Source organism: Telopea speciosissima, chromosome 3, assembly GCF_018873765.1.
Source record: "Telopea speciosissima isolate NSW1024214 ecotype Mountain lineage chromosome 3, Tspe_v1, whole genome shotgun sequence".
Taxonomy (NCBI): Eukaryota; Viridiplantae; Streptophyta; class Magnoliopsida; order Proteales; family Proteaceae; genus Telopea; species Telopea speciosissima.
In genome coordinates this window covers 66,134,871-66,159,984 of record NC_057918.1, presented here as the reverse complement: position 1 = coordinate 66,159,984, position 25,114 = coordinate 66,134,871, and the positions used below count along the sequence as shown (strand labels likewise).

The window sequence follows — 25,114 nt, the reverse complement described above, 5'->3', positions numbered from 1 at the left end:
TCAATGAAGATTCTTGTATGATGAAGCATGTGCCTATCGATTTGCTGCTGCTGCTACTGCTATTGAGAGTGATCAAGTTTCTACTGTTCCTGAACATGGGTTTCGTATATTGAGACGGTTGAAAATATACTACTATCGTTTGTAGACTGAAGGTTGTTCTGCTGCTAGGTTCCGCTAAGTGTTTCTTCGATCTGATTCGATAGCAACACCACTAATCTTGTTGCTGCTAAGTGTTTCAATATGTGCTTTGGTTGAATTGATTTGCTGATCTTGAATCGATTTTGCTGCCATACTTTCGTTGCTTCGTGCTTGGATGGAGAAGTTGAGGGTTACCGTCTAGGGGTTTTTGGAATTGAGCTTGCATCTGGAAAGGTATTGGTTCTCGATAGCGAGGTTGTCGGTCGTGGTTGAAGATAGTTATCTCCCTGGTTGTGTTGAGAAGTGCACCACGATAGGGGGAGTGTGTCCCTATTGTGGTTGAGTCCATTATGGTTTCCTTTATTGTTTTATGTCTTTAATTGTTAGGAGTTAGGAGTCAGTTTTCTAGTCTAAGTTAGTTACCTATTTTAGATTAGGTTTAGTTTCCTTTTCCTTTTATGATTGTAGTGGTTTTATTATAAATAAAATACTTGAGGGAGGAAGCAAACTAATACATTCTGCTGCTCCCCTCACAGCTACCCTTCTCCTCTTCTTTCTTCTCTCTTCTCTCCTCTCTAAGGTACCAGTGACAGATTCTCTTCAAGATTTGCAGTTTTGAGAGTTGTTTCAAGGTTCTCCGATTTATGGAGAAACCCTAGTTCATAGAAAGAAAAGAAGAACTACGGTTTCCTGCTCATTTAATCTTTATCGTTTTTTTTTAATCTTCGACAGTCGTTTATTGGTCTTTCCAGGTTCGAAGAATTGTTCGATGTAGTCGATGGCTGCTACTGATTTGGATTTCTGGTTGAAGAATCCTGTTGCTGATTTCTGATATTTTTGGAATCAAATTCTGGTTTGCTGCTGGTTTCCTTGGTTGTCAAACCCTAGTCGGTTTCTGATTTTTAATAGTGATTTGGTTTGCTGTTCTTCTGGTGCTTGCTGCCTATTTGAATCGATCCCTGGTTCTCGTTTTCCTCTTGTGGCTGGTTCTTGGAATTGGTTGAAGAGAGGTTGAAGATGGAGCCTTTGTTCCGCCTCCTCCTTTCCCTGCTTTCTGTTCTCAGTTTTTGGAGATCTATTTTCTGCAGTGTGTTTTTCGGAATCAATTGCTGTTCTGTTTGAAGATTCCTTGGAAATCGATCAAGGTTATTGTTGGGAACAGCTCTATTTTTTGTCTGGCCAGTTTCAGATCTGGTTTTTTGTTTCCTGCTGCAAAAGTTTGTTTGATCGATTAAAGAAGGTTGAAGATTGATATGTTGCATTGCTTTTCTCCATGAGCTGCTGCTGTTTCTGATCGTAGAATCAGTTTCTGCCTTTCGATGCCTGATATTGTTATTGATAGCTTCATGTGCTGATTTTTGCTTCGATTGTTGGTATCGATTTGCTCCTTATCTCGCTGCGAGTTTGCCGGAGGAGGAAGACAGGCCACAATATTCTTCTTCCTGTTTTTTTGCAAAGTCTGCCAGCAACTCCTTGAACATAACGTGACTGACTAGGTTTAAAAGACAGCCACGTTACCTTTTTAAGGTCCATCTTTCTCTTCGTGATTCTTCTTCCTTTCTTTTATTTATTTTGTTTTTCCCTCTTATCTTATTACCCTTTAGTCTTTCCTAAATTACATATTGCCATTAGTTCGTTTCCTCTTCCTAGTTTACCCTTTCTATTAGGGAGTTGATTTATTTTCCAATTTTGTCCCCTTTTAGTAATTTTAATTCCCATTATGTCCCACTGCTTCTTCAATTACCCATAGCCCCCTTGCAAATTCTGGTTTATTACCAGATTGCCATTCCTCCCTTAAATTTGGCCTTCCTTATATATGGATTTCACTTAAATAACGGTTCTGTCCATAGTTGTCACGGCGTCCACGGCGATCCAAGTCGGTGGAGGGGTGTCACGCCGATATATCGACATGTCGCCCGCCATGGCGTTGCCATGGCGAGCATGTCGACCATGTTTTATTTTTTATTTTCTCTATTTTTAATGTGTTAATAGATGTATACTCAAGCCATGTTTTATTTTTCTCTATTGTTTCTCAAGTTTTAAGAAGAAAATTCAGAAATCGAAGAAGAAATCGAAGAGGGAAAGAAGAAATCGAAAGAAATCGAAGAGGGAAAGAAGACAGAAGAAGAAATCGAAGAGGGAAAGAAGGCAGAAGAAGAAATCGAAGAAGAAATCGAAAGAAATTGAAGAGGGAAAGAAGAAATCGAAGAGGGAAGAAGAAATCGAAGACAGGAAGAAGAAATCGAAGAGGGAAAGAGAGTCGGGAAGAAGAAATCAAAGAGGGTCGCCATGGCGTAGGTCGCCATGCAGCCCTCTCCAGCGCCAGACGCCATGGCGACGCCATGACAACTATGGTTCTGTCATTACATCTTGCTATTACCTATTGTATACTTGGATAGGTCCATCCGATAGGTCCATCCTGAACGAAATTGGGTATTTTCACCCTGGTTCCACATCAATTGGAGATTACATGATGTAATTACAGAATTGCCATTGGGTATACTTATGTGCCATATTATTGCTTTGGTGGGCCCAGATCACATCAATTTGTTTTTTTGGCAAATTGGTACTAAATGATATTGAGGTTGGCGTCACCCAGTTCACCCTTCCATTTGAACCACATGGGCTGGCTTTCTCTTTTTACTGCTCTGGGTCCTGTAAACTGCAAGATCTTACTCGAGTGTGTCAAATGAATTCCTCATATACTAGGGCTGTGGCTTCCCTCACACTCTGTGATCTCTGATAGGGCAAGCAACTTTGTCTGCTTCTGTTTCTTCCTCTCCCCAACCTCTACCATGTGCAGAAGAACCACTAGGACCAGCTCCTCTCTCTAGGGTCCCTAGTAGGAATGTAGTCATCATTACTATCAAAATCAGAGTCATCCCAAACTCTTAGCTGTCTCTCCAGAACTTACTCATCAAATTCTTCCCTTGCCTTCTATTTATCTAACCTCTGTATTCCTCCCTTCACGAGGGCAGCCATGGCCTTTTGTACCTCACTAGGGACCCTAGGGAATTTGTCTGCATTCCTGAATTCACTTGCCAGATGCCACTTCAGTCTAGTGGCCCCATCTCCCATTATTTTCTTTCCACAATTGTTGCATTGTGATTTCTTTTTATTATTTCCAATAGGTACGCTATGCCTCCATGCTATGTTTCCTCCCCCATCTCCCTGAGCAACTATAATATAATCTTCTTACACTGTTGCAACAAAAAGTCCCGCATTATTAATTTTTCTACTACTCCTATGACAGCAAGAAATCTATTTCCTAATTTTTACTTAACTAATATTTTTTCCTTTCAAATTTTGTTTAAAGATATTCAAACTTTTAAGTCAGAAATTTAAAAATAATTAAAAAATAGATAATTAAATGCGACTCCTTGAAGTCGTAGATCGGCTTACGATGTCTTAACATTTAAATTGAAGCACAACCACTATATATTTTCCCGTATTTTTTTTTTGCAAATAGTGATTTTGGGCAAAAAGGATATACCTCTAAGTTTGAATCTTCAACAACTCTCACTCAATTGCACCAAAGGTGATTTTACAACAAAGGCAGAGGATACTTATTTTTTTTTAATAACCATATTTCCTTCTGTAGTTAACTTTCATTTCTTTTCCAGCTGGTGGATTATATTCCATGAAGACACCTGTTCTGTCGTACGGTTTGCTGTCATAGACATGGCTGGTCACTTTTCTGATACCACATGGGTAGCAACAATTAGCTTTTCTCTACTTAGTCAATGTTTGCCAGGTCTTTCACCTGTCTTGTTGGAAATGCCATTTATCAATGGATAACAAAATTTCCTTTTTTCCTTTTCTTGACAAAAATTATAATATGACATTGTGCTTCTGAAGCTCTATTCATCTTGAGCTCTAATCTACATATTGGTTAGTGCTATTCATTTCCTTTTGTTTTAGTGGGGCTGTTTCTTTTTTCCCTTGGAATGAATATGGCTAAGGGAGTAAAATAGTTACTCTTATTTGTTTTCTCTTTGATCTTTTATGGCTCTCATCTGTAATAATTTTTCTTGTGATTTCTGTAGATGTTCCGATGCCAACATGGTCGAGATTCCAGTGGAAGTAGAGACACCGGACCATCATTATTATCATGTATGCTGCCAGAATGTCTTTGCACACTAATTTCTATATGCTTTATTTTCAGTGGTATTTGAATTTTCTGAGGAAGTAGGACATAATGAAGTTTAAATATTGTCTTTTATGCAGCTTGCCTTCTTCACTACAAGAAACATAGATGCTTTGGAAGAGCTTACCTGGGTAAGTGGCTAAGTGGCCTATGTTTCATTAGGATCATCTGGAATCACTTTCCTTCCCATGATAATAACTTTTACCAACTTGGACTGGGCATTGCTCCTATCACCCAGTTTCACCTACCAATTGCCTGAACTGCCAAATGAAAAGTTATTATCCATTTATCATTTATGAAAGGAATATGGAAGGGAAATTGCATGCTATTTGACGTGTACCAGAGGTATTATTGGATTGATAAATAAGCTGAAAATGCTGAATAGTTACAAAATCGCTGCTCCAACATAAAAAACCAACTTTGTTACTTTCCTAGACAGTATGTCCTATTTAATCCTCACCTTCTCAGCATGTTGCATTTCTTTTATATCATCAACCATCTCATTCTCTTTTTTTTCTTGATCATCACTATTGGTCTATGGACTCATCCCCAAGAGGTCCAACACAGTGGTGTTATGATCCTGTTCTTTCCCATCATACTCGCACTTTCTTCATTCAGCAGCCTTATTGTCCTTTTTGTAGGTTGACTTGGCATGATAGCATTTACTGTTGCCACTAATCATACAGCTTCTAGATTGTGGCACTTCTTCCATCACCTCTATTAACTGCTTCCTTTCATTTGAAGGCAGTGCAAGCTCCATACTGTTCCCATTTTCTAATAGATTTCTGGTGGCTTCTTCAGATTATTTTCTGTAAGAAAATTTTTATAGCACTTCCTTTTGTTTTCTGATCAACTGTTAGACAACTCCCTTTACTGAAAAGGGTTTCTAATGGTTTATCTGTCCTAATTTGTCTCTTCTGTGATACCTCTCGATGATTCTCTTTGTTTGACATTTGGGCTGCATAACTCCTCACGCAGCAGTTGAACCCTGCAGGATGAGCTACCTTAATCACTGTTGCCTACCATGTTATAATAAATCTCATCTGCTTACTAGCCGCTATTTCCACAGGACGATCTATGGAGTGTTTATGTTTGGTTGTAAGCCTGAACTTCTTGTGTTTGATCTGTCAATTTGGGTGACTTTTCAGCATTCTGCTGCTTTATTTTTTTTTTCTTCTAAAGAGGTGATATTCTTTTCAAGATGCTCCTACCGTAATGTGTATACAGTGTTCTCTGTGGAATTATCTTCATTTACTCTACTTTTAGTAATTATGTCGAAATTTATCATGTCTGACATATGCTATGATGAATTACAGGACTATGGGATAGACTTCGATGATCATAATCACCCTGTGAAGGCATTTCGGTGTCGCTGTAAAAGCAAGTTATGTCGAGACATGAAGCATTCAATCAGTAAGTATATGTTCTCTTTTCTATCGTGATGTGGAAGATACAATCCTAAGAACAAGGTTTAAAAACCCGGAATAAGAGAATCAACCGGAATCCTACAACTTGAAATAATAAAGAAGCAAAGATTTTCACAGATCTGTGATTTTTTTAAAAAAAATTTTAAAAGATTAATTTTTTGCTATTTTACCGACCTAAAGGAGAAAAAAAGTACAAAAATAAAGATTTTAGTGCATTCATGGCATCGGGCATAATTGGGGTCAGCCGATTCCGATTTGATTCGGCTGATTCTGCTTATTTTGATCCAATTTCTGAAATTATGCCTCAGAAGCATGCTGCTGGATCCCGCATACAGACTTTGTGCTGGAGAGAGATGCATGCCAATGCAATGGGAATGGAATTATGAAGGGAGAAAAGTTCTGGTGGTTTTGCAATTTTCATGGTAATTTCTTTAATATACGAAATCTGCAGCGACCAACCACTCTAGGATCCAACAGTTAAAGAATGACCCCCATGTGTCTCGAGGATATGGTGTTGAACATTTGCATTCTTACCTTTCTCAGAAATTGAAAGTTTGTTAAGATTCAATTTTTATACAGAGACTAAAGCAGTTGTTAGAAAAGTCACTCACACACACAAAAGGGTTCAGAGATTGCGATGCTCATGCTCATGGAAACAAAGTCTAGAAAATATCATTGGCTTAACTAAGCATCTGGAAACAAAATTTTACGTGTATTGCAATATAAAGTAAAATCAGGGATGAGAGAACAGCAAAGAGGTATTGCAGCCATGGAGAACAACTGTTTGTATCTTGTGTTCTTTGGCAAACTTGAGTACTTGACTGAAAAAGACTCTTTACGTATCTCGAACCAGAACATTACAGTGTGTAGACTGCAGACCTACAGACCTACTGACTACCTCTCAGTAATGGTGTTTCTTAATCCATAAGAAAATGAAATGTGGAGATGCCTACCTCTGTTACTCACAGCTTCTACTTTATTGTACAGGAGGCAAATCGGTAACCTTGAGGTGATCAACATGCAAGCCCGACTGCTGAAAATAATTTTATCTTGATGACTCAAGACATTGAGGAGAAAATATGCTTGAGTGAGGTTCCTGCAGGGTACGCTTCATGTTGATCTTATTATACCTATCAGTTGATAACTGGGCTCGTCCTTAAAAACTCTGATGGGATTTGTGGGGAATTGTACATGGCTTTGTAGATTAAGTGACTGATTACTTTCAACTGTAGGGTTGTAGAATATGGCTTGGCTATATTGACCTTTAAGTTGTAGAAGCTGCTGGTTCCGCTGGTTCAGTTTTAGTTATTCAGAAAGCAAAATCCACCGTTTTGTCTACTTCTGGAACTGGTTTCATTTGTGTACCAGATGGGGTGTTAGTCGCTGATAGTGTAGTAGAAAACGGTATTAGCTTTTGTAGCAAGAGATTACTGCTTGGTCGCTGGTTGTGTAGCCCCTGCACCAGCATGGGTGCCAATGAGAGCATAATTTTTATTTCGTGGGGGCATAGTAGTAATTTTATGTGCTCCTGTGCTTGAGTGTAGGGGCAACCAGTCAACCACTAGGCACTGTTCTTTTCCCTTAGCTTGTAGTATAGGGTGTTAGCTCTAATCTCAGATCTCAGATCTAGAAGGGAGAATTCGAGAAGAGATGCTCAGAGAAAAGGGGGAAGAAGAAGAAGAAGAAAAGGATGGAAGAAGCATATTCAAATTTTCATATCTTTCAAATGGTTACGTGCAGCTTATATAGACTTCTAACTACTCTGACTCAAACACCTTTCACTAATATGCACTAACATTCTCGTACACCTGTGTACTCTCAACTATTCCTTCTATTTTACACGTAATCCTCAAATCTAACTGGTCGTCTCTTATTCCTCTTCTCTGTGCGACGCACTTCTATCCCAACGTCACCGGTTGTATCATGAATCTCGCCAGGTGGAATCTTAACATTACCATTCCCATGTGAAGCAACCTTGTCCTCAAGGTCTAAAGAGGGAAAGAGCTGAGCCAATACCGAAATATCTTCCCACGTAGTTCCTCTAAAGGTAACCCAGACCATTGGACCAGAGCTTGGGGCACCTGTTGCCCTTGGTGAAGTAATTCACGGTGCTGGAGTATTGTTGCTGGAACAAAAGAGCTTGACGACGTAGGAAAAGGCAGAGGTTGTGGCTCGGTCGGTCCAATGAACTGCTTAAGAACAGAGATATGAAAGACCAGGTGTATTTGCACGGTCGCCGGTAAGTCCGGTCTGTTGGCCAACTTACCCACCCATTCCAAAACTTTGAAAGGGCCAAAAAATCGTTTCGATAGCTTGTGATTGAGGCGCAAAGTTACTGAAACTTGGCGATAGGGACGAAGTCTGACGATAGCCCAATCCCCCACCTGTAGCTCCTTATCCGTGCGCTTCCTGTCTGTTTGAAGCTTCATGTGCAACTGAGCCCGTGCAAGGTGACGTTTAAGCTGAAGCAGAATTCGGTCTCGGCTTTGTAGATCCTGATCCACAGCTAAATTTGGCGAAGAATAGGGAACATAACGGATGAGTGTAGGAGGGGATCTCCCATACAATGCCTGGAATGGGGTTGTGCCAATAGCTGAATGATGAGGCGTATTACACCAATATTCTGCCCAAGTCAAGTATTTAACCCATTGAGTTGGTTCCTTTGAAACATAGCTCCGAAGATACATTTCTAAGCATCGGTTAAGGACCTCAGTTTGCCCAACGTAGTGCCCTGTAGCCTGAATAATTCCTTCCAAAAAGAGCTCAAAAAGAGGGGATCTCGATCACTAATAAAGGATCTAGGAAGGCCATGAAGTTTAATGACATTTCCTGTAAACACCTCTGCTACACGTTGGCTTGTAAAATGGGTGGGGAGTGGACAGAAATGGCCATACTTGGTGAGGCGATCGACGACAACCAATATAGCCGTTTTGCCGGCCGAATTAGGAAGACCAATAATGAAATCCATAGACACATCTTCCCACACTTGTTCAGGAATGGGTAAGGGCTGAAGAAGGTCGGCCGGGGAGGCCGTGGCGGTTTTGGTCTGTTGGCAAACCACACATTCAGCAACGTATTTCTTGACGTCATGTTTCATGCGTTTCCAATATAGATTTGTGATGATGTGCTTGAGAATGCGCAAGTAACCTGCATGACCCCCATGTGGTGAGGAGTGATATTCATGGAGAAAACGCAGCCTTAAGGGAGAGTTCTCAGGTAACAGCAGGCGATTGTTGTAGTAGAGCAGACCATTTCGGAAAGAGTAATCCTTGAATTGAGGCTGATTAGTGGAAATGCCCTCACATATTGACTGTAGCTCGATGGAGTCAATCACGGCCTGCCGGAGTTCATCTAAAAAATCAAGACAAGGCATGACCAGAGATAATAGAGTTGGAGATGAACTAGGCATTTTGGAAAGAGCATCGGCTGCATTGTTCTCGCGATCAGGCTTGTACACAATCTCGAACACATACCCCAACAACTTGGATAACCATTGTTGTTGTTCTGGGGTCTGAATGGTCTGTTCGGTGAGCTCACGCAAACTTCGCTGATCGGTGTAAATGGTACAACGACTCCACAGTAAGTACTGCAGCCATCGTGCTACTGCTTGCGTGATTGCGTACATTTTGCGCACATACATGGAAGCAGCCTGGAGCCGAGGTGAGAGCTTTTTACTAAAATATGCAATCAGGTGTTTTTCCTTGGACAATACTGCACCAATCCCCGTTCCCGAAGCATCAACCTCAACTGTGAAAGGTTTCGCAAAGTCCAGCAGGGCCAACACTGGGGTGGACATCATGGCAGATTGCAGCTCTGTGAAAGCGCGCTAAGCATGAGCCGACCAAAGGAAAGCTCCTTTCTTTAATAACTCCATGAGAGGGGATGCTATTTGCACGTACCCTCAGATGAATCGTCTATAATATCCGGTAAGTCCAAGAAAGCCACGAAGCTCCTTAACTGACTGTGGCGCCGGCCATTGTAACATAGCCTCAATTTTGCTGGAATCCACTGATATACCTTTTGCTGAGACCATATGGCCCAAATATCCAATGGAACGTTGACCAAATTCACATTTGGACTTCTTACCAAATAACATATGGTCTTGTAAAGTTTGAAGAACAATGGCCAGGTGTTGTAAATGTTCTGCCCATGCCACACTGTAGATTAAGAGATCATCAAAGAAAATTAATACAAACCGGCGGAGATAAGGCCGAAAAATTGTATTCATCATGGCTTGGAACGTCGATGGGGCATTGGTAAGGCTGAAAGGCATCACCAAGAACTCAAAATGGCCATCATGAGTGCGAAAGGCTGTCTTAGCCACATCGTCTTCGTGCACTCTAATTTGGTGGTACCCGGACCTGAGGTCGAGCTTGGAAAAATAATGAGCACCATTGAGTTCATCGAAGAGTTCATCAGCCGTGGGAATGGGAAACTGGTCTTTTACTGTAATTGCATTCAAGGCGCGGTAGTCAACGCAAAATCTCCAAGTCCCATCCTTCTTCTTGACAAGTAAAACTGGAGAGGAAAAAGGGTTGGTGCTCAGTTGTATCACCCTTGATGCTAACATTTTAGTAACCATCCTTTCTATTTCCCCCTTTTGAAAATGGGGATATCTATAAGGCCGCACGTTTATGGGTTGAGCACCGGGTATTAATTGGATATGGTGATCCTGAGCACGACAAGGGGGCAGCTGTATGGGTTCATCAAACACCTTGGCATAGGACTCCAATAGTTTGCTGAGCTCAGCATTTTCACAAACAGTGGGTGTGTCATTTTTGACCTGGGAATCCAAACAAAACAGAGCAGCACAACTTTCGATTTCTATGAGTCGCCGTAACTCATGATATTGGAGCTGGACTAGAACCAGGCTTGTATCTCCCACTAGGGTGATCTTACGATCCCCATCGTGAAATTCTAACATCAATTTCCCATAATCAAACACAACCGGACCCAATTGTGATAACCACTGTACCCCCAACACTAAATCTGCGCCAAATAATGGTAGTACATAAGCATCGATAACAATAGAGTATTGTTTGAGGCTTACCGAGAGCTGCTTGATGAGTCCTTCACAAACCAAACGGTTTCCGCATCCCACCATGACTGTGGTATGGGGTGCGACTTCTACCAGTAATCCAAGATGTCGAGCTACACGACTCTGGATGAAGTTGTGTGTACTGCCGCTGTCAATCAATACTTGGATTGGAGTTTCGGCAATGTAGCCGGTAAATCGAAGTGTAGTAGGGGAGGTGAGTCCGGTCATCAAATGATACGACAACTCCGTCATAGTTGCAGCAATGTCATTGACGTTGGTCATTAGATCTAGAAGTTCCACCTCAGTACTCTCTTCCGTGGTCTCATCTTCTTCATACTCGAGCAAAAATAATTGCCGCATTTTACATCTGTGACCAGGAGTAAACCTTTCATCACAGTTATAGCACAGTCCACGATCTCATCGTTGCTGCATCTCGGTAGGACTCAATCGTTTAATAGGAATGGCAGTAGCTGGTGCCGAAAGTAGAGGCAGCTTAGATGGAGCCGTAGCTGAAGGTGTTGGAAGCAAGGGAGGACGCGTCGTCGCCGCAAACAATTGAGGAAAGGCTTTGCGCACCTCGGAGATCTTGTGTTCCTGTAGCCTAGCGAGTCCAACAGCGTAGGCCATCGTCGTAGGCTTGAAAGCCATGACCTCATTGCGTATATCAGTGCGTAGCCCCGAGATGAAGCAGCTGATCAGAAACGAAGCCGGTAGATCTACGATTCGATTAGCTAGAGCTTCGAACCGCGATTGATATTCATCCACAGTGCTCGTCTGCATCAACTTTGCCAATGCAGCCTGTGGATCTTCAAACTCTGAAGGACCAAATCGAATCTCTAAATTTTGAGTAAATTCCGTCCAAGTTGAGAACTGGCCTGATCGGTGCATCCACTGGTACCACTGTAAGGCCGGTCCGTCCATGTGGAACGATGAAACCAATAGTCTCTGGTCATCAGGAGTTCCATGGTAGGCGAAGAAACGTTCGGCCTTAAAGATCCACCCGATCGGATCATTGCCGTCGAATCGTGGAAACACTAGCTGGATCGTTCTCGTCTGAATTGGCGCAATGATGTTCAAGGCTAATGTGCCTCTCACTCCTGAAGCAGCTACCGTGTCTTGAGTTTGTAGATCTGAAGCCGTAGTAGCGATTCTCAGAACTTGCTCTAACTTGCCGTCCATTGCTGTGAACTGAACAATCAAATCAGACAGCGCTCGTTGTTGCTCCGTAATCATGCCGCGGAGAGTCTCCAATCGTTCGCCGTGTTCTGCCGTGGTGGTTCCCATGCGTCGGAGGGTCTCATCGATTTGTCGCAACCGAGTTCCATCTGCCATGGCGAATGATAGCTCTCAATGAAAGCACCAAAATGTTAGCTCTAATCTCAGATCTCAAATCTAGAAGGGAGAATCCGAGAAGAGATGCTCAGAGAAAAAGGGGAAGAAGAAGAAGAAGAAAAGGAGGGAAGAAGCAAATTCAATTTTTCGTATCTTTCAAATGGTTACGTGCAGCTTATATAGACTTCTAACCACTCTGACTTAAACACCTTTCACTAACATGCACTAACATTCCCGTACACCTGTGCACTCTCAACTATTCCCTCTATTTTACACGTAATCCTCAAATCCAACCGGTAGTCTCTTATTCCTCTTCTTTGTGCGACGCACTTCTATCCCAATGGTTGGGCTTTTGGCCACGTCACCGGTTATATCATGACTCTCGCCAGGTGGAATCGTAACATAGGGTTTATCTGTTTGGTTTGTAGTTAGTTACAGACAAAAGTTTGTGAACCGTACTTTTTCAGTCCCCAAGGCCACGTTTGTTTGACGGCTTAAAACGGGTGGGAAACTTGTGAGGGTGGGTCCCACATGTTGGTTGTTTAGAGGGTCCAAGGATGTAAATTTGCATGGATGCTGTTTTTAGCATTTGTCTCTGGGTGCTAAATCTTTGACAACAATATTGTTGCACAAGAGATTTTTTTATTGTTTAAGCCACAAAAGGATAAGTTGGGTTGTGTGGCTCTAAAATTAGATATGTGATATGTCAAAGGCATATGATAAGTTGGAATGAGGTTTGTTTTGAGTTCCTTGATTTTGATACCTCTTGGTATGACTTAATTGGGCATTTGATATCGTTTGGTCTCTTATTCAATCAAATTGAAACTGAGTTGTTTTGAAAATATTAAACCCCTCGAAAGGTATTAGACAAGGATGCCTTTTTAAGTATTATTATTATTTTTTTTAATCTCTGTTCTGGAGGTTTTATCAAACCCTTTTAGATGGATTTTGCAACCTTATATTTTATTAGTGTGTAGAGAGTACGGGTTCTTAAAGGGTATTTAGTTCTCTAGATACATCGTTGAGATATCACATTTATTATTTACAAACATATTATTTTTGCCGAGCCACTAAGGAAGATGTTCTTTCTATAAAAACCGTACTCGATTTTTTTATTAGTTTTGTAGACAAAATATTAATTTTGGTAAAAGTAGGGTGTATGTTAGTAAAAAGCCTCTCCAGATGCTAAAAGATGCCAATGTGATCTATTAGGGATTAAACAGAGGGGGGCTGAATCGGCTGATGCTATTGATCTTGGTATTAACTTCCCTCTCAACTAAGGGGGAAGTGACCGCCCCACCCCCATGAATGATCTCAACGTGTGCTTTCATTGTTCGCCTCGCACACGTGGCCCCTATGCTCCCCACTGAGAATGCTCCCCCTAATCTTAAACAATTTAACTTAAATATGAAGAGAATATGGTGAGGGAGGATGTTAGGATTTTAGCATATCAAGCTATGGTTTGCAATCTCTCAAAACATCTATCTCAATCAGTACCAAATCAACACCCTCCGCTATCTCTCCTCCAACTCTCTTTTTGATTTCTTAACATCACAAAAGAGGAAAAAGAATTTTGTTAGGGAGTGTGGTTTATGTTCCCAAACATAGCATAAGGCTAAATGACAACCTACCCCTATGAAAGGTGGAAATGTCACCCACCTTGATGCTTTTGCACATACTTCTATTGGCCTCGTGCTAATGTAAATGGGCCACACTCCCGCACAGAGAATGGGTTCCCAAAAATAAAAAAAGGGAGCGCGTGGTTATTGGTCCCTACTCCCAAACCTCCCACTTTTGCTATCTTTTTCTGTTGGCCAGTATTTTGTTTGCCCTTACGAGTTTCCAAACCTAACCCAAAAAATTAAGCCTAGTTTGGCGGCCCAATCTAGTCTAGTAAACTATGGGTGGATCCATCGATGGATTGATATGGATTTGGCTCCTGTCCTGCAGTGGCGGGAGCTGGAGCGTCCAACACCTCCCTGAGATCTCTCCACCTGGCCATAGGTACATCCAACGGTCTTAATTAATAACTCCATTTTAATCCCATTTGGCTCTCTCACCCGACCAGTTTAGTAAACCTGACCCGATATTTTCAAAATTGAAACGAAACCTCAAAACCCTCATACTTCTTTCATCTTCCCCCTTTCTGTCCAGATCCATTTTCTGCTCTTGAACTTGCTCAAACCCTAAGCGGATTTGGCTCCATCTGGCCATTTTGAACGGCGAACCAGGTAATGTGACTATCCCCTCTTCTTCTCTCTCTCTCTCATTTTCTCTCAGAAATCCCTCTCTTCTCTCTCTCTCATTTTCGTTCTGAAACCCTAAATAGGGGAATTTTGTTGTTGGTGCAGGGGATTTACTCATCTTATTCAAGGGATTTGAGGACGCCGAGACTAATCAGGTTCAAGATAGTCTATAATCAAATCTATCAAAAAATCTCTCCCAAACCTATGCCATTGCTATCATTGGATCCACTAAGAACTGCAGATACAAATATTTGAAACTATTTAGCATGATACAAGCAAATTGGAAGTTTCTGCGACCTCAATCATCCCAATCTTTTTTTTTTTGGAAATTTAACCTGTTGATTTCTCACATTATCAAATTTTTGGAAGTGACAGCAAATCCAAGATGGATGAATTAGAGAGAATCCAAACGCAAAGACTGGGTTTAGAATGAATTGAATAATGGGAAAAGAAGAGAGTAAAATTAATTTCATATGGTTAGCCTTGCCGTCGTCGGTTGCTGTTCGCTTAGGGCTTGGGCTGAGCTCCCCAGGGAAGATGGAGACTTAGAAAGGGGGCTCGAGAGTAGAGTAAAAACAGGAACGATAGGGTTTAAAGTTTGAAAATGGGTTTCAAATTTTTCGGGTCGGGTTTTGGCAGAACGGGAGTGTGAGAAATGAAAGTGGATTATTGCCCATGTGTACAGTTGTAAGTTGTACGTTACAAGTCCCAACAGATAAAACAGTTATTAGGGTTTTAAAGATTTAAGTTTCTGCTTCTCCCAATTCGTCCAATGGAGAATGCGGACCAGGCGAAACACACGAAGAACAAGCGGAAGAACCAGAGTTTTGAAAGCCAGTTTCGTTTCAAGCTCGACACCTGCTCGAAGAACAAGGACCTCTCTGGTGCCATCTCTCTTTACGAGAATGCAATCTCCCAAAACTTCCGTCTCAATCAGTACCTCTTCAACACTCTCCTCTACCTCTGCTCCAACTCTCTTTCCGACGATTTCTTATCATCGTCGAAAGAAACCTCGGATTTGTCTAGTGACTCTGCGCTAGCTTACGGTTTTCGCGTATTCGATCACATGTTAGCCAGCAATGTCAATCCCACTGAAGCAACAATCACTGCCATGTCGAGGCTTGCCGTTGGTAAAGGCGATACTGACCTCGCTTTCGAATTAGTCAAGACCATGGGAAAATACAACATTTCTCCTAGGCTAAGGACTTACGATTCTGCGTTGTTTGCTTACTGTTCGAAATCAGAGGTGGAGAAGGCCTACTCTGTTGAAGAACACATGGTCTCTATGGGGATTTCTCCTGAAGAGTCCCAGCTGTCTGCGCTCTTGAAAGTGAGCGTGGATTCGGGGAGAGAAGATAAAGTTTATTCTTATTTGCAGAAGCTAAGGAGCTCCGTGAGATTTGTTAGTACCTCTATTGCGGAGGTAATCGAACGTTGGTTTTGTAGTTCATTGGCTTCTGAGGTTGGTATGTTGAATTGGGACGAAGACAATGTTAAAGATGTGATATTGAAAAATGGTGGAGGCTGGCATGGTCAGGGATGGTTAGGTAAGGGAAAGTGGTTTTTCTGTAAATCGAATATAAATTCAGATGGGTCTTGTTGTTCTTGTGGAGAGAAGCTAGTTTGTGTTGATATTGATGAGGTGGAGACTGAAAAATTTGCGGAGTCAGTAGCTTCATTAGCGATGGAAAGGGAAGTGAAGTCAAATTTCAGGAATTTTCAGGTAACTGTTAGTTATTTCAATAACTCCCTTAGTATGCCTTACAGGATTTTAACTGCTGTGTCACACAAAACCGGGTCCGCCTGAGGCGGCCTGGCCTCTTTTGCTAATTGGTCTGCTTCTTTATTGAGCTTTCACGGGAGGACCCTTAAGATAGCGCCCTTCTGTTTTGATTCCTTTTTGGGAGATCTTCGGATGTCTCCAAGATACCAAACAGAAGAGGATATAAGCTCTGCACAAGGTCAAACTATCTTCTTGGCCTTCCCTTCTCTTCCCACAAGGGGGGGGGGGGGGAGAGGGGGAATTCCTCTGACCATTTCTTTGGCTTTGAAGTCAACTTAGATAATGGTATTCATTGATTATTCGAAACATTTTTCTGAAAATTCCTCCTTGCTTGATATCTGAGTTCGTCAGGTATTTGCTGGCCAAACAAAAAGAAAAAAAAAAAACAATTTGAGTATTTGATGGAGATCTCTGACGTTCTTTTAAAGTCAAAACCTGTTCGGTGGTAAACTAAATGTGTTCCTAGTTTGGAGCTGATTACACAACTGTGAAAACATCTTGATCATTTTAACAGAAACTTCATCTGGTATATTATGCTAGGATTCTAGGAAAATGGTGATGTTTAGAAACCCAAATGGCATTCCCATCGGCCATATATGCTGATGCAGTTACTGTTTAACTAGGAATGGCTGAAGAAACATGGCCAATATGAAGCTATAGTGGATGGAGCGAATGTTGCACTTTACAAACAGAACTTTGCAGATGGTGAATTTAGCCTTTCTCAGGTTCAGTATCTTCAATTTGTGTCTCTCTGGCATCCTGTGTGAGAACTTCCATTTCTTTACATTGATTTCTCAAAATTGTGATGGTGCAGATTGATGCTGTGTTGAAAAATCTGTATCAAAGAGGCGAAAGGAAACTGCCACTGGTTATCCTGCACAACAAACGTTTTCGAGCTCTTCTGGAAAATCCTTCCAATAAAAAGCTACTTGAGGACTGGAAAGCTCAAGGCGCATTGTACACTACTCCAAATGGGTCCAATGATGATTGGTATTAACCTGCAAACCTGTTTTTTAATGCTATATTTTTTCATTACTTATTGTTGGCTTCAAAAGTTCAAAAGTATTAGAAAATCTGACATGCACTGCTCTCCTGGTCAAATCACTCCTGTTTTGTTGATTGAATTTTCTTTATGTAAAGTTTTAGTCAAAATTTTCATTGTGTTGATAATGTGCTTTCACCATGATATGAAATCTCAATATAAATGTGATTCATAACTTCGGTATATTTTGGTAGGTTGATGGAACCCTCCTATTTTTATTTTTGTTTTGTTTTTAAACTTGAAAATATTTACTTGTGATTCAGGTACTGGCTCTATGCAGCAGTAACACTTAGGTGTTTGCTTGTGACAAATGATGAAATGAGAGATCACATTTTTGCACTCCTAGGCAGCAGCTTCTTTCTTAAATGGAAAGAGCGACATCAGGCATGATTCTGCTTTATTGAACTCATTTGTTGTTTGCATAAGTTTCCTGATTGAAAACTGTATTTGGTTTTCATTTGGTTTTTTTTCTCATTTTTCTGTCTCCATGGACCATCACCATTTTCTTGTTGTTGTATCTTTGTCATGTTCATGTCATTCCTTTACTTTTGATGAATTTAACTTGTGACCTATTTTGCAGGTCCGGTACACTTTTGTTAAATGTAATCTAAAACTTCACATGCCACCTTCATATTCTGTAGTCATTCAGGTAATTTTTTACTTATGATCTCTTGTACTTAAATTTATTGATAACTACAATTTTTAAAGTTACTGTTCCATTCTCATTTGCTACTTCAAGTAGAGGGCATCCATTCTTTGTGCTTTCTGACCAAGAGTGTAGTCCTGCAAATGTGCCGTAAATAATTTATTCTTGGCCTCGTCTGTCCTGTTTGGATGCCAGCAATATTGTTCTTGATCCAGGAATAAAATGTTGCTGTTCTAAGAACGTTCTTAACACTAGGAATGTGTTTGCAATCCAGCCCATAATTCTTAGTATGTAACAGTAGGAACAAGTTTAGACCGTCATTTCATTGCTCTTGAACCCCCCCCCCCAAAAAAACAAACAAAAAAAAAAAAAAGGGAAAAAGAAAGAAAACTAATGCACTAATCAGCTATCTCTTTTACTCTCTCTTAGCATCTGGTTGCAGTTCATAATTCAGCCATAGCTCTTTTGAATCAACCAAAATGTTTAAATTATGAGAAATAAAGGTCAGATAATACAGCTAAAGTGGTGTAGAAGCTTTTGAAAATTGAAAATTGAAAATTGAAACTTGAGTGTGCTTAAAAGAGAAAGGAAATTTGAAAAGAGTGATTTGGGTGGGTTATTTCCTTTATATTGTTATTGATCAAATAGGTAGATCCAGAACTGATGTGGATTTGGGGTTCTAAAACCTGAATCGGATCGCTTATGGGCCCACCCGAATAATAGATAGCTCAAATCTAAGATATAGAGGCACAATTGTAAATAACCTGAAATTTTAAGGTTACTTAGGAAGATGGACACGGAATAGGACACAAAGGTCTTTATAGTTTTTGTTTTTTTATGGTGACAGAATGGGTAGTAAAACAAAATAATGATACATGGGAATAAAAGAAGTAGAGGGGGACAAAACTGGAAAGTCAGAAAAATGAAATTAGAAACACCACTCACGATTGAGGTTTTCTTCAACCTTTGGAACCAAAGAGTCACGGCAGCGTACAAGAGAAGAACTCGAACTGCAGCCTTGGAATCTGTCTCAAACAGCCTTAAAACTCCAGATTTGTTGTCGCCTGGGCCTGCCGGATCGATGCAAACCACTGCTGTTATAGAAATCAGATGTTGCTTGGAATACAGGATTCTGAAACTTGGAATCAGCAGTGGCTTCCCGGTCCGATTGAATTCAGTGGAGAGTTTTCTCAACACGGATGGAGTTGGGGAAAGAATCTCTAAGGTTTAGCTTGTTTTATGGTGTGATTCAAACCCTAGAATATCGAATTGGTTAGAGAAGAACTGAAGAAGAGGAAGGAGAAGGAAGCCACGGTATCCACTATTCAACTCAAAATTTTCATTCATTCAAAATTATTTTCCATCGTGGGAGTACATCCAAGTATTTAAAGAATCAAATCCTAATCCCTGTCGAAGACTAAATTAGAATTGACTCTGTTTAAAACAGGAAAAAAAAGCAAATTCAACTCTACCTTCCTACGACTCTTCACATGAATACAAAATTACAAGAAAGACAAGTCCTTATTCCCACACATAACTGCATCAAGAACTCCTTTCATTCTTTGAAAATGAGGAATTTATTTTCCATACATAAACAACAACGCAGTCAGTCCCCTTTTCCCTAGTAAATCCATTCCCCACTTTTTCGATCGAGAACACTAAGCACCATGAGATGTGAGAAGATACTCAAAACGAGTCGCATATACAGTGTTATCGGATGTGTGACAAGAGAGCAAGAGAGTAATGCAGTCTAATCCAGAGTCAGAAAATCCCGCCAGAGATTAGCACATAGTAGGTTTGTAGAACAGAGAAATATAGATAGAAATAGGAGGTAATTGGCAAGAGTTATGATTAGCACATAGCTGGATCGCAGAACAGAGAAATATAAGTTGAAATAAGAGATAATTGGCAGAGTTATACTACTGGTTTAAAGTTCGCTCTGTGAATATAGTTGGGACCCAATTGGCAGAGAAGGAAGCAAGGATAACTAATGTAGTTCTAGATTGGTAGAAGACAGACTAGAAGCCAATAACCAGGATCTGTTCTTGAATGGGTAATTCGACTAGGTCAAATATGTGAAAATTGTAAAATTAGGGTTAGGGTTTGATGTGACCAAGGGTTAGATGTTAGGGTTAAGTTAGGAGAGTGTGGATTATATGGGAGAGAAGAGATGCTGAAAGTTATAGTTAAATCAGATAACTAAATCTGAAGTTATTGAGGAATCCTAGTAGAAATAGGATTGAGGGGTAAAAGGGTAATTTCAGACAATCGGCTGGGTGGATGGTAATGAAATTTGGATCGAGTCTCTCTTAGGGTTTGAGGAGGATTCGATCAAAATTTCAGCAGGTTCTAACAATTAGATTTGGCTGGGCAGAATTCTCGCAAAAATCACCTTGCGTGTGACCTTCTAGAAGGGAAGAAGAATAATTGCAGAATTTCAATTTCAGACTTGTTTTTTGAAAATATCGTGAACCTTGCAGAGAATTTCCAGTATCTGAATATGTTTCTTCAAGAGATCAACTAGGGCAAAACTGGAGCTTGAATGGAACTTGAATGGAGATCGATGGAATGAGGTTGGGAAGGGAATGGCTATCTCAGCCTGGGCATCTCACCCATCCTATCTTAGGATTTACACAAAAGCTAAAGCCAATATTTCATTAATCAAATTCGTGTGCAATGCTGGCCACTCTTACAAACTTATATAGAAGACTCAAAAATAGACTTAGACACTAAAAAGGAATGGCCTAACCCTATCCTTAACTCATAAGGTAACCTAAATTGACTAGGAAAGTGAAATAATAAAGAAACAGACTCAAAATAGGACTCTAACTAAACTAATGAACTAAATCCCGTTTTTCTACTTTCTACCCATATTTTATGCTCATTAAATTAGCCAATTACAAAGCAAAACCCTGGGATCAAAGTCCCAATACATATATGACCCAACCCAAAGCTTATTTCGACTAAAATAAGCCCTAAGTGACTTATCTATATCAATAACGTCGAGATTTGAGATCCTATGATACGTGCACATCTTGTGGGCTGATGTTGTCACTCCAGAGTCCATGTCCTCACTCCATAGTCCATAGTTCTCCCCAATCCACTTTAACGTTTTTGCTGCCTCCTTTATAGAAGTAGGACGAAGAAGGTTGACCATTCCCTTGATATCATCTCGTAAGCCACTAACAAAAGTACGAGCGAGAAATTGTTCCGGAAATCCATCAATCCGTTGAACAAGCTTCTCAAACTGCGCTTGATAAGCAGCAACAGAAGAGGTTTGTTGTGGCTTAGCAAGTTTGCCCTCTGGATCCTCATATTCAATAGGTCTAAACCTCTTTTCAAGAGATTGGACTAAGGATGACCAATCTGAGAGCTCACCTGCATGTCGAACATATATTAAACAAGTATTGAAGAGCTTCACCTTTCAAGGGAAATGAGGCATACAATAGGCGTTGATGGAGGAATCTGGTGCAACAATAAGTATTGGTCTGCTAACAGAATCCATCCGGAAAGGTCCTCAGATCCATCGTATTTAAAGAGCTCAATTTTTGGTCCCTTACTTTGGAATCCACTAGTGGCAAGAGCTGGTGTACTCTGATGTGAAGAACCAACAGTTTGTTCTCCACTCTCTTATTGCAGTTGCTGTAAGTATGGTGAGCCAGTTCATGCATGATCCCTATTCCTCTCATATGGTTGCAGTCCGTCGTATTTTGAGGTATTTGAAGTCTGCTCCAGGAAAGGGAATCCTCTTATCTCCCAATGGTCACCTCAAGATTGAAGCTTATACTGTTGCCGATTGGGTTGGTTCTACTGACAGGAAGTCTATCTCTGACTATTGTTCCTTTGTGGGTGGGAACCTTGTCACATGGCGTAGCAAAAAGCAGAATGTTGTGGCAAGGTCCAGTGCTGAAGCCGAGTTTCGTGCGATGGCCCTAGGCATTTGTGAACTTGTATGGCTTAAAGGATTATTGTAGGATATTGGTGTTGCTGTCCATCTTCCCATGATGCTTTATTGTGACAATAAAGCTGCCATTAGCATTGCTCATAACCCTGTCCAGCATGATCGCACTAAGCATGAAGAGGTTGACCGACATTTCATCAAAGAAAAGCTTGAAGCCGGCCTCATTTGTGTTCCCTTTGTGAAGACTACTGATCAACTTGCTGATGTGTTCACTAAAGGACTGAGTAGCAAGCTGTTTCATCCTATCTTAGTCAAGTTGGGCATGCATGATATATATGCTCCAACTTGAGGGGGAGTGTTAGATATATGGGCCAGAATACCGTGGGGGGGTTATTCTGGACTTTTTCCCTTTATTTCCCTTTGTTTATTTATTTGTTGTGTATGTGGTTTAGTCCCACATTGCTTATGTACATATTTTTCTTCTTTTATTCCTCTTATAAATAAAGAGGTGTTTGGGGTGAATTAATCATCCAAGCCTTTCCCTAAGTTCAAGTCTCTCTACAATTATAATAATGAAATGGATAGAGAACAACTTCAAACAACTAGTCCTTTATGGTTTGTGGAGGCTGGGTTACCCTCGAAGTGAACCCAATGCTTATCCTATCCGTCTATTTTCCTTCCTTAATTTTTGGCACATATCATCCTATTCCTTATGATCTGGATGAGCCCCATTATTATGACGATGTTGAAGCTTACGTAATTAGTCTTATTCCCTTCTCCATTGGACTAGTGGAGAAAGTTCCCCTTTTCAGGAAGAAGGGATTTCTACTTTATGATGTGGATTCTACGATAGTTCATACAGTTGTTGACATAGGAGCAATCATCTTAGCCAACCTAGTTCGTGCACTTAACCTCCCACGGAAGCAGCTCAGGGTAGATATATCACATATTTGATGTTTGCTTCATCCGTTGACAGATATGCCTCAACAACGACAATCTTCTCTTCCTTCAGTTAGGAGCTAGTCTATTTTTCTAAATCATACAGATGGAATTATGCTCTGACCATCTCCCCCAGATATGTCACCCTAGCGTTGAGATCACTACAAGGGTATCTTTGGTTAATGACTTAACTCAACAGAATCAAGTTCTTTCAAGAGTGGCAAAACTGATGCAATAGCATAAGCTTTGTTGGACTGACATGACTCAGTTTAGAAGTCCAGGCCAAGGAGAATCGGGTCCAAACCTGGATTTTGGTCCAATAGGGGTATTTAGGGATTTTTTTATAAGAGGTTACTTTTGTAATTTCATTATTATTATTATTTTATGTTAGCTTTGTAGGAGATAAGAGTCTAAGCTAGTTTTGAATTTTGCCTTCAGATGTAGACTACGATTGTGAATAGTTAATTGTTTTATCCTATTTATGGAATTGATCGGATGAAAGTTTATCTGATTGATGGAATTTACATGAGTTTATATGCTGGTTGCTGTAAGAGTCGAAGACTGGTTCAACTGAAAGTTCCTTCTTCCTCCCTGATTGATCATCCTCCTTCTCGGGTCAGACTTCCATAATCCTTCCACTGTCTTCATCATGTTCTTCTTTGTTAATATTCCTGGTATTATTTTCCCCTGTTTCTTTGGTGGTAGAGTTGATCCGAAAAGAGTTTACTGGAACTCCTTTCATATAATTCAGATTGACCTGAAATTTTGTGAGAAAGGTTGCCCATCCCATCCTAAGCGACTTAAGCCCTAGGGTGTCACCTCCCAAATTTTCTCCTGTTTTGGGATCGAAGCCAGCAACTAGAACTGGTTCTACACTTCTACTAGTTCCGCCTAGTCAGTCATTTATTATTAAAATAATATATTGTTTCAAGATCTATTGTTGGGCATTCTCAAGAGGCCTAGGTGTTCAGAGTCTGCTTGAAATCTCAGATTGACTGGAGTTAATCAGAGAGTAACTCTCACCTGGAACAAGGAGACTTATTGCTGCTCTTGTTGGGTCATGAGGTTGAGGGTGTCATATTTTGGAAATTTCACATAAGGTCAGTTGTCTTCTATTTGCACAAAAACCTTTACTTTCTAAACTTATTTCTGTTTATCCCCATTCTTCTTTTTTATAATTTCAGAAATGTCCTTTCTTTCAAACTCTATTTCCTTCTTAGTCCTTGATTCTGCTTATTACCCATAAAGGGGTCCTGAACTTTTTAAAAAACAACAGGATTGCCATTCTTCCTTGAAACTTAAGTTTTATCATTCATAGTAGGCCCAAAGCAATCTAAACTCGGGTTCTGAAACCAGGCGTTACACCAATTGCTGCAACCTAGGATTCCAAAACCCTAATTCAGGTCACTATGGATGGGCCTATCAAAGACAAAAATATCAATTGAAAGGAATAGGATCAATTTTGTAAGTTTCGGAACAATATAGAACCCTTTTGAGCAAATCGAATCAGGGAATAAAGAATGGAAGGGCTTTCTGAAACGAGATGGGGATAAAACAAAAAAAAAACTCAGAAGCAGGAGGGGTTTGGAGTATATCAAAGGCTTTCTTATCTGTAATTTGTAAAACAGGTCACCTTAAAGCTCTTGACAGATTCAGAAAATAACAGTAACCTAAATGGGTTTTGGTTGAGAGAACTCACTCGAATGGTCTCTTATCATGTGAAACATTAGGTGGAGCTTCCTAACCCCCAACCCTCTTGAATTCAATCAAAAGGCTCATGAATCAGCAATCTCAAAATCAATGAAGTATTCCACAAGAGAACCTGGCGGAAGTTCAGGGACCAGGTCTAAAAAATAGTGCTGTTCTCAGCAGAGTGATTCCTTTATGGAGCCAAACTGAGCAGGTTGAGTCGCCCTTAGGGGTGTGTAACCAACAGAAAATTTTGGCAGAAACGATAAGAATTGATAGAGCTTGATTCATTTCCTCTGGATTGTCAGCACCACTGGATGCATGAGCAGAGAAACAAAATAAAGCAGAATAAGAGTAGGAAGGAAAGGAAAAGAATAAAAGATGGAAGTCAGAATGCACCTGAGAATTAAGTGACACGAGGGAAAAGAACAGGAGGCTGGTCACAAATTCACAACGCAACCGTGAGAGGGGTACTCAAAATTTCAGTCGATCTAATAATCTGCCCATCTGTTTGATGGTAATCTAAAAATTAAAAAGATAATTCAAAAATTAGCTTGGACTCTATCTCCTACGATAGCTAACAAACAATAACCCCACCACCACCACCACCACCAACTACTACAAACCACCACCACCACCACCACCAACACATCAAATAAAATACATTACATCAAGTTCGTGAGTAGTCGATGGGGGGGGACAAAATCCCATTTTTGGGGGGTGTTTTAGGGTGGTTGGGGGGGGGGGTGGTGTCCTAAGCTCACACCATTATCATTTTCTTATCTT

The 25,114-nt window shown here is 40.6% G+C and overlaps 2 protein-coding genes across 5 annotated transcripts in view; both read left to right on the top strand.

Moving 5' to 3' along the window:
* The window catches only part of LOC122654354 (probable inactive histone-lysine N-methyltransferase SUVR2), a 35,986-nt gene extending 28,941 nt beyond the window's left edge, over positions 1 to 7,045 (top strand). For all 4 annotated transcript variants that reach the window (XM_043848420.1, XM_043848418.1, XM_043848419.1 and 1 more), the window contains 4 exons: positions 4,185 to 4,251; positions 4,366 to 4,416; positions 5,602 to 5,698; positions 6,700 to 7,045. In XM_043848420.1, coding sequence (XP_043704355.1) covers positions 4,185 to 4,251; positions 4,366 to 4,416; positions 5,602 to 5,698; positions 6,700 to 6,725 — 241 coding nt within the window. In that variant the 3' untranslated portion in view covers positions 6,726 to 7,045. The remainder of the gene's footprint in view (positions 1 to 4,184; positions 4,252 to 4,365; positions 4,417 to 5,601; positions 5,699 to 6,699) is intronic.
* A 7,997-nt stretch (positions 7,046 to 15,042) lies between these two features.
* Positions 15,043 to 25,114, top strand: part of LOC122654356 (proteinaceous RNase P 2-like) — a 14,142-nt gene continuing 4,070 nt past the window's right edge. Inside the window, exons 1-5 of the mRNA XM_043848422.1 lie at positions 15,043 to 16,051; positions 16,735 to 16,836; positions 16,926 to 17,101; positions 17,417 to 17,537; positions 17,734 to 17,802. Coding sequence (XP_043704357.1) covers positions 15,101 to 16,051; positions 16,735 to 16,836; positions 16,926 to 17,101; positions 17,417 to 17,537; positions 17,734 to 17,802 — 1,419 coding nt within the window. The 5' untranslated portion in view covers positions 15,043 to 15,100. The remainder of the gene's footprint in view (positions 16,052 to 16,734; positions 16,837 to 16,925; positions 17,102 to 17,416; positions 17,538 to 17,733; positions 17,803 to 25,114) is intronic.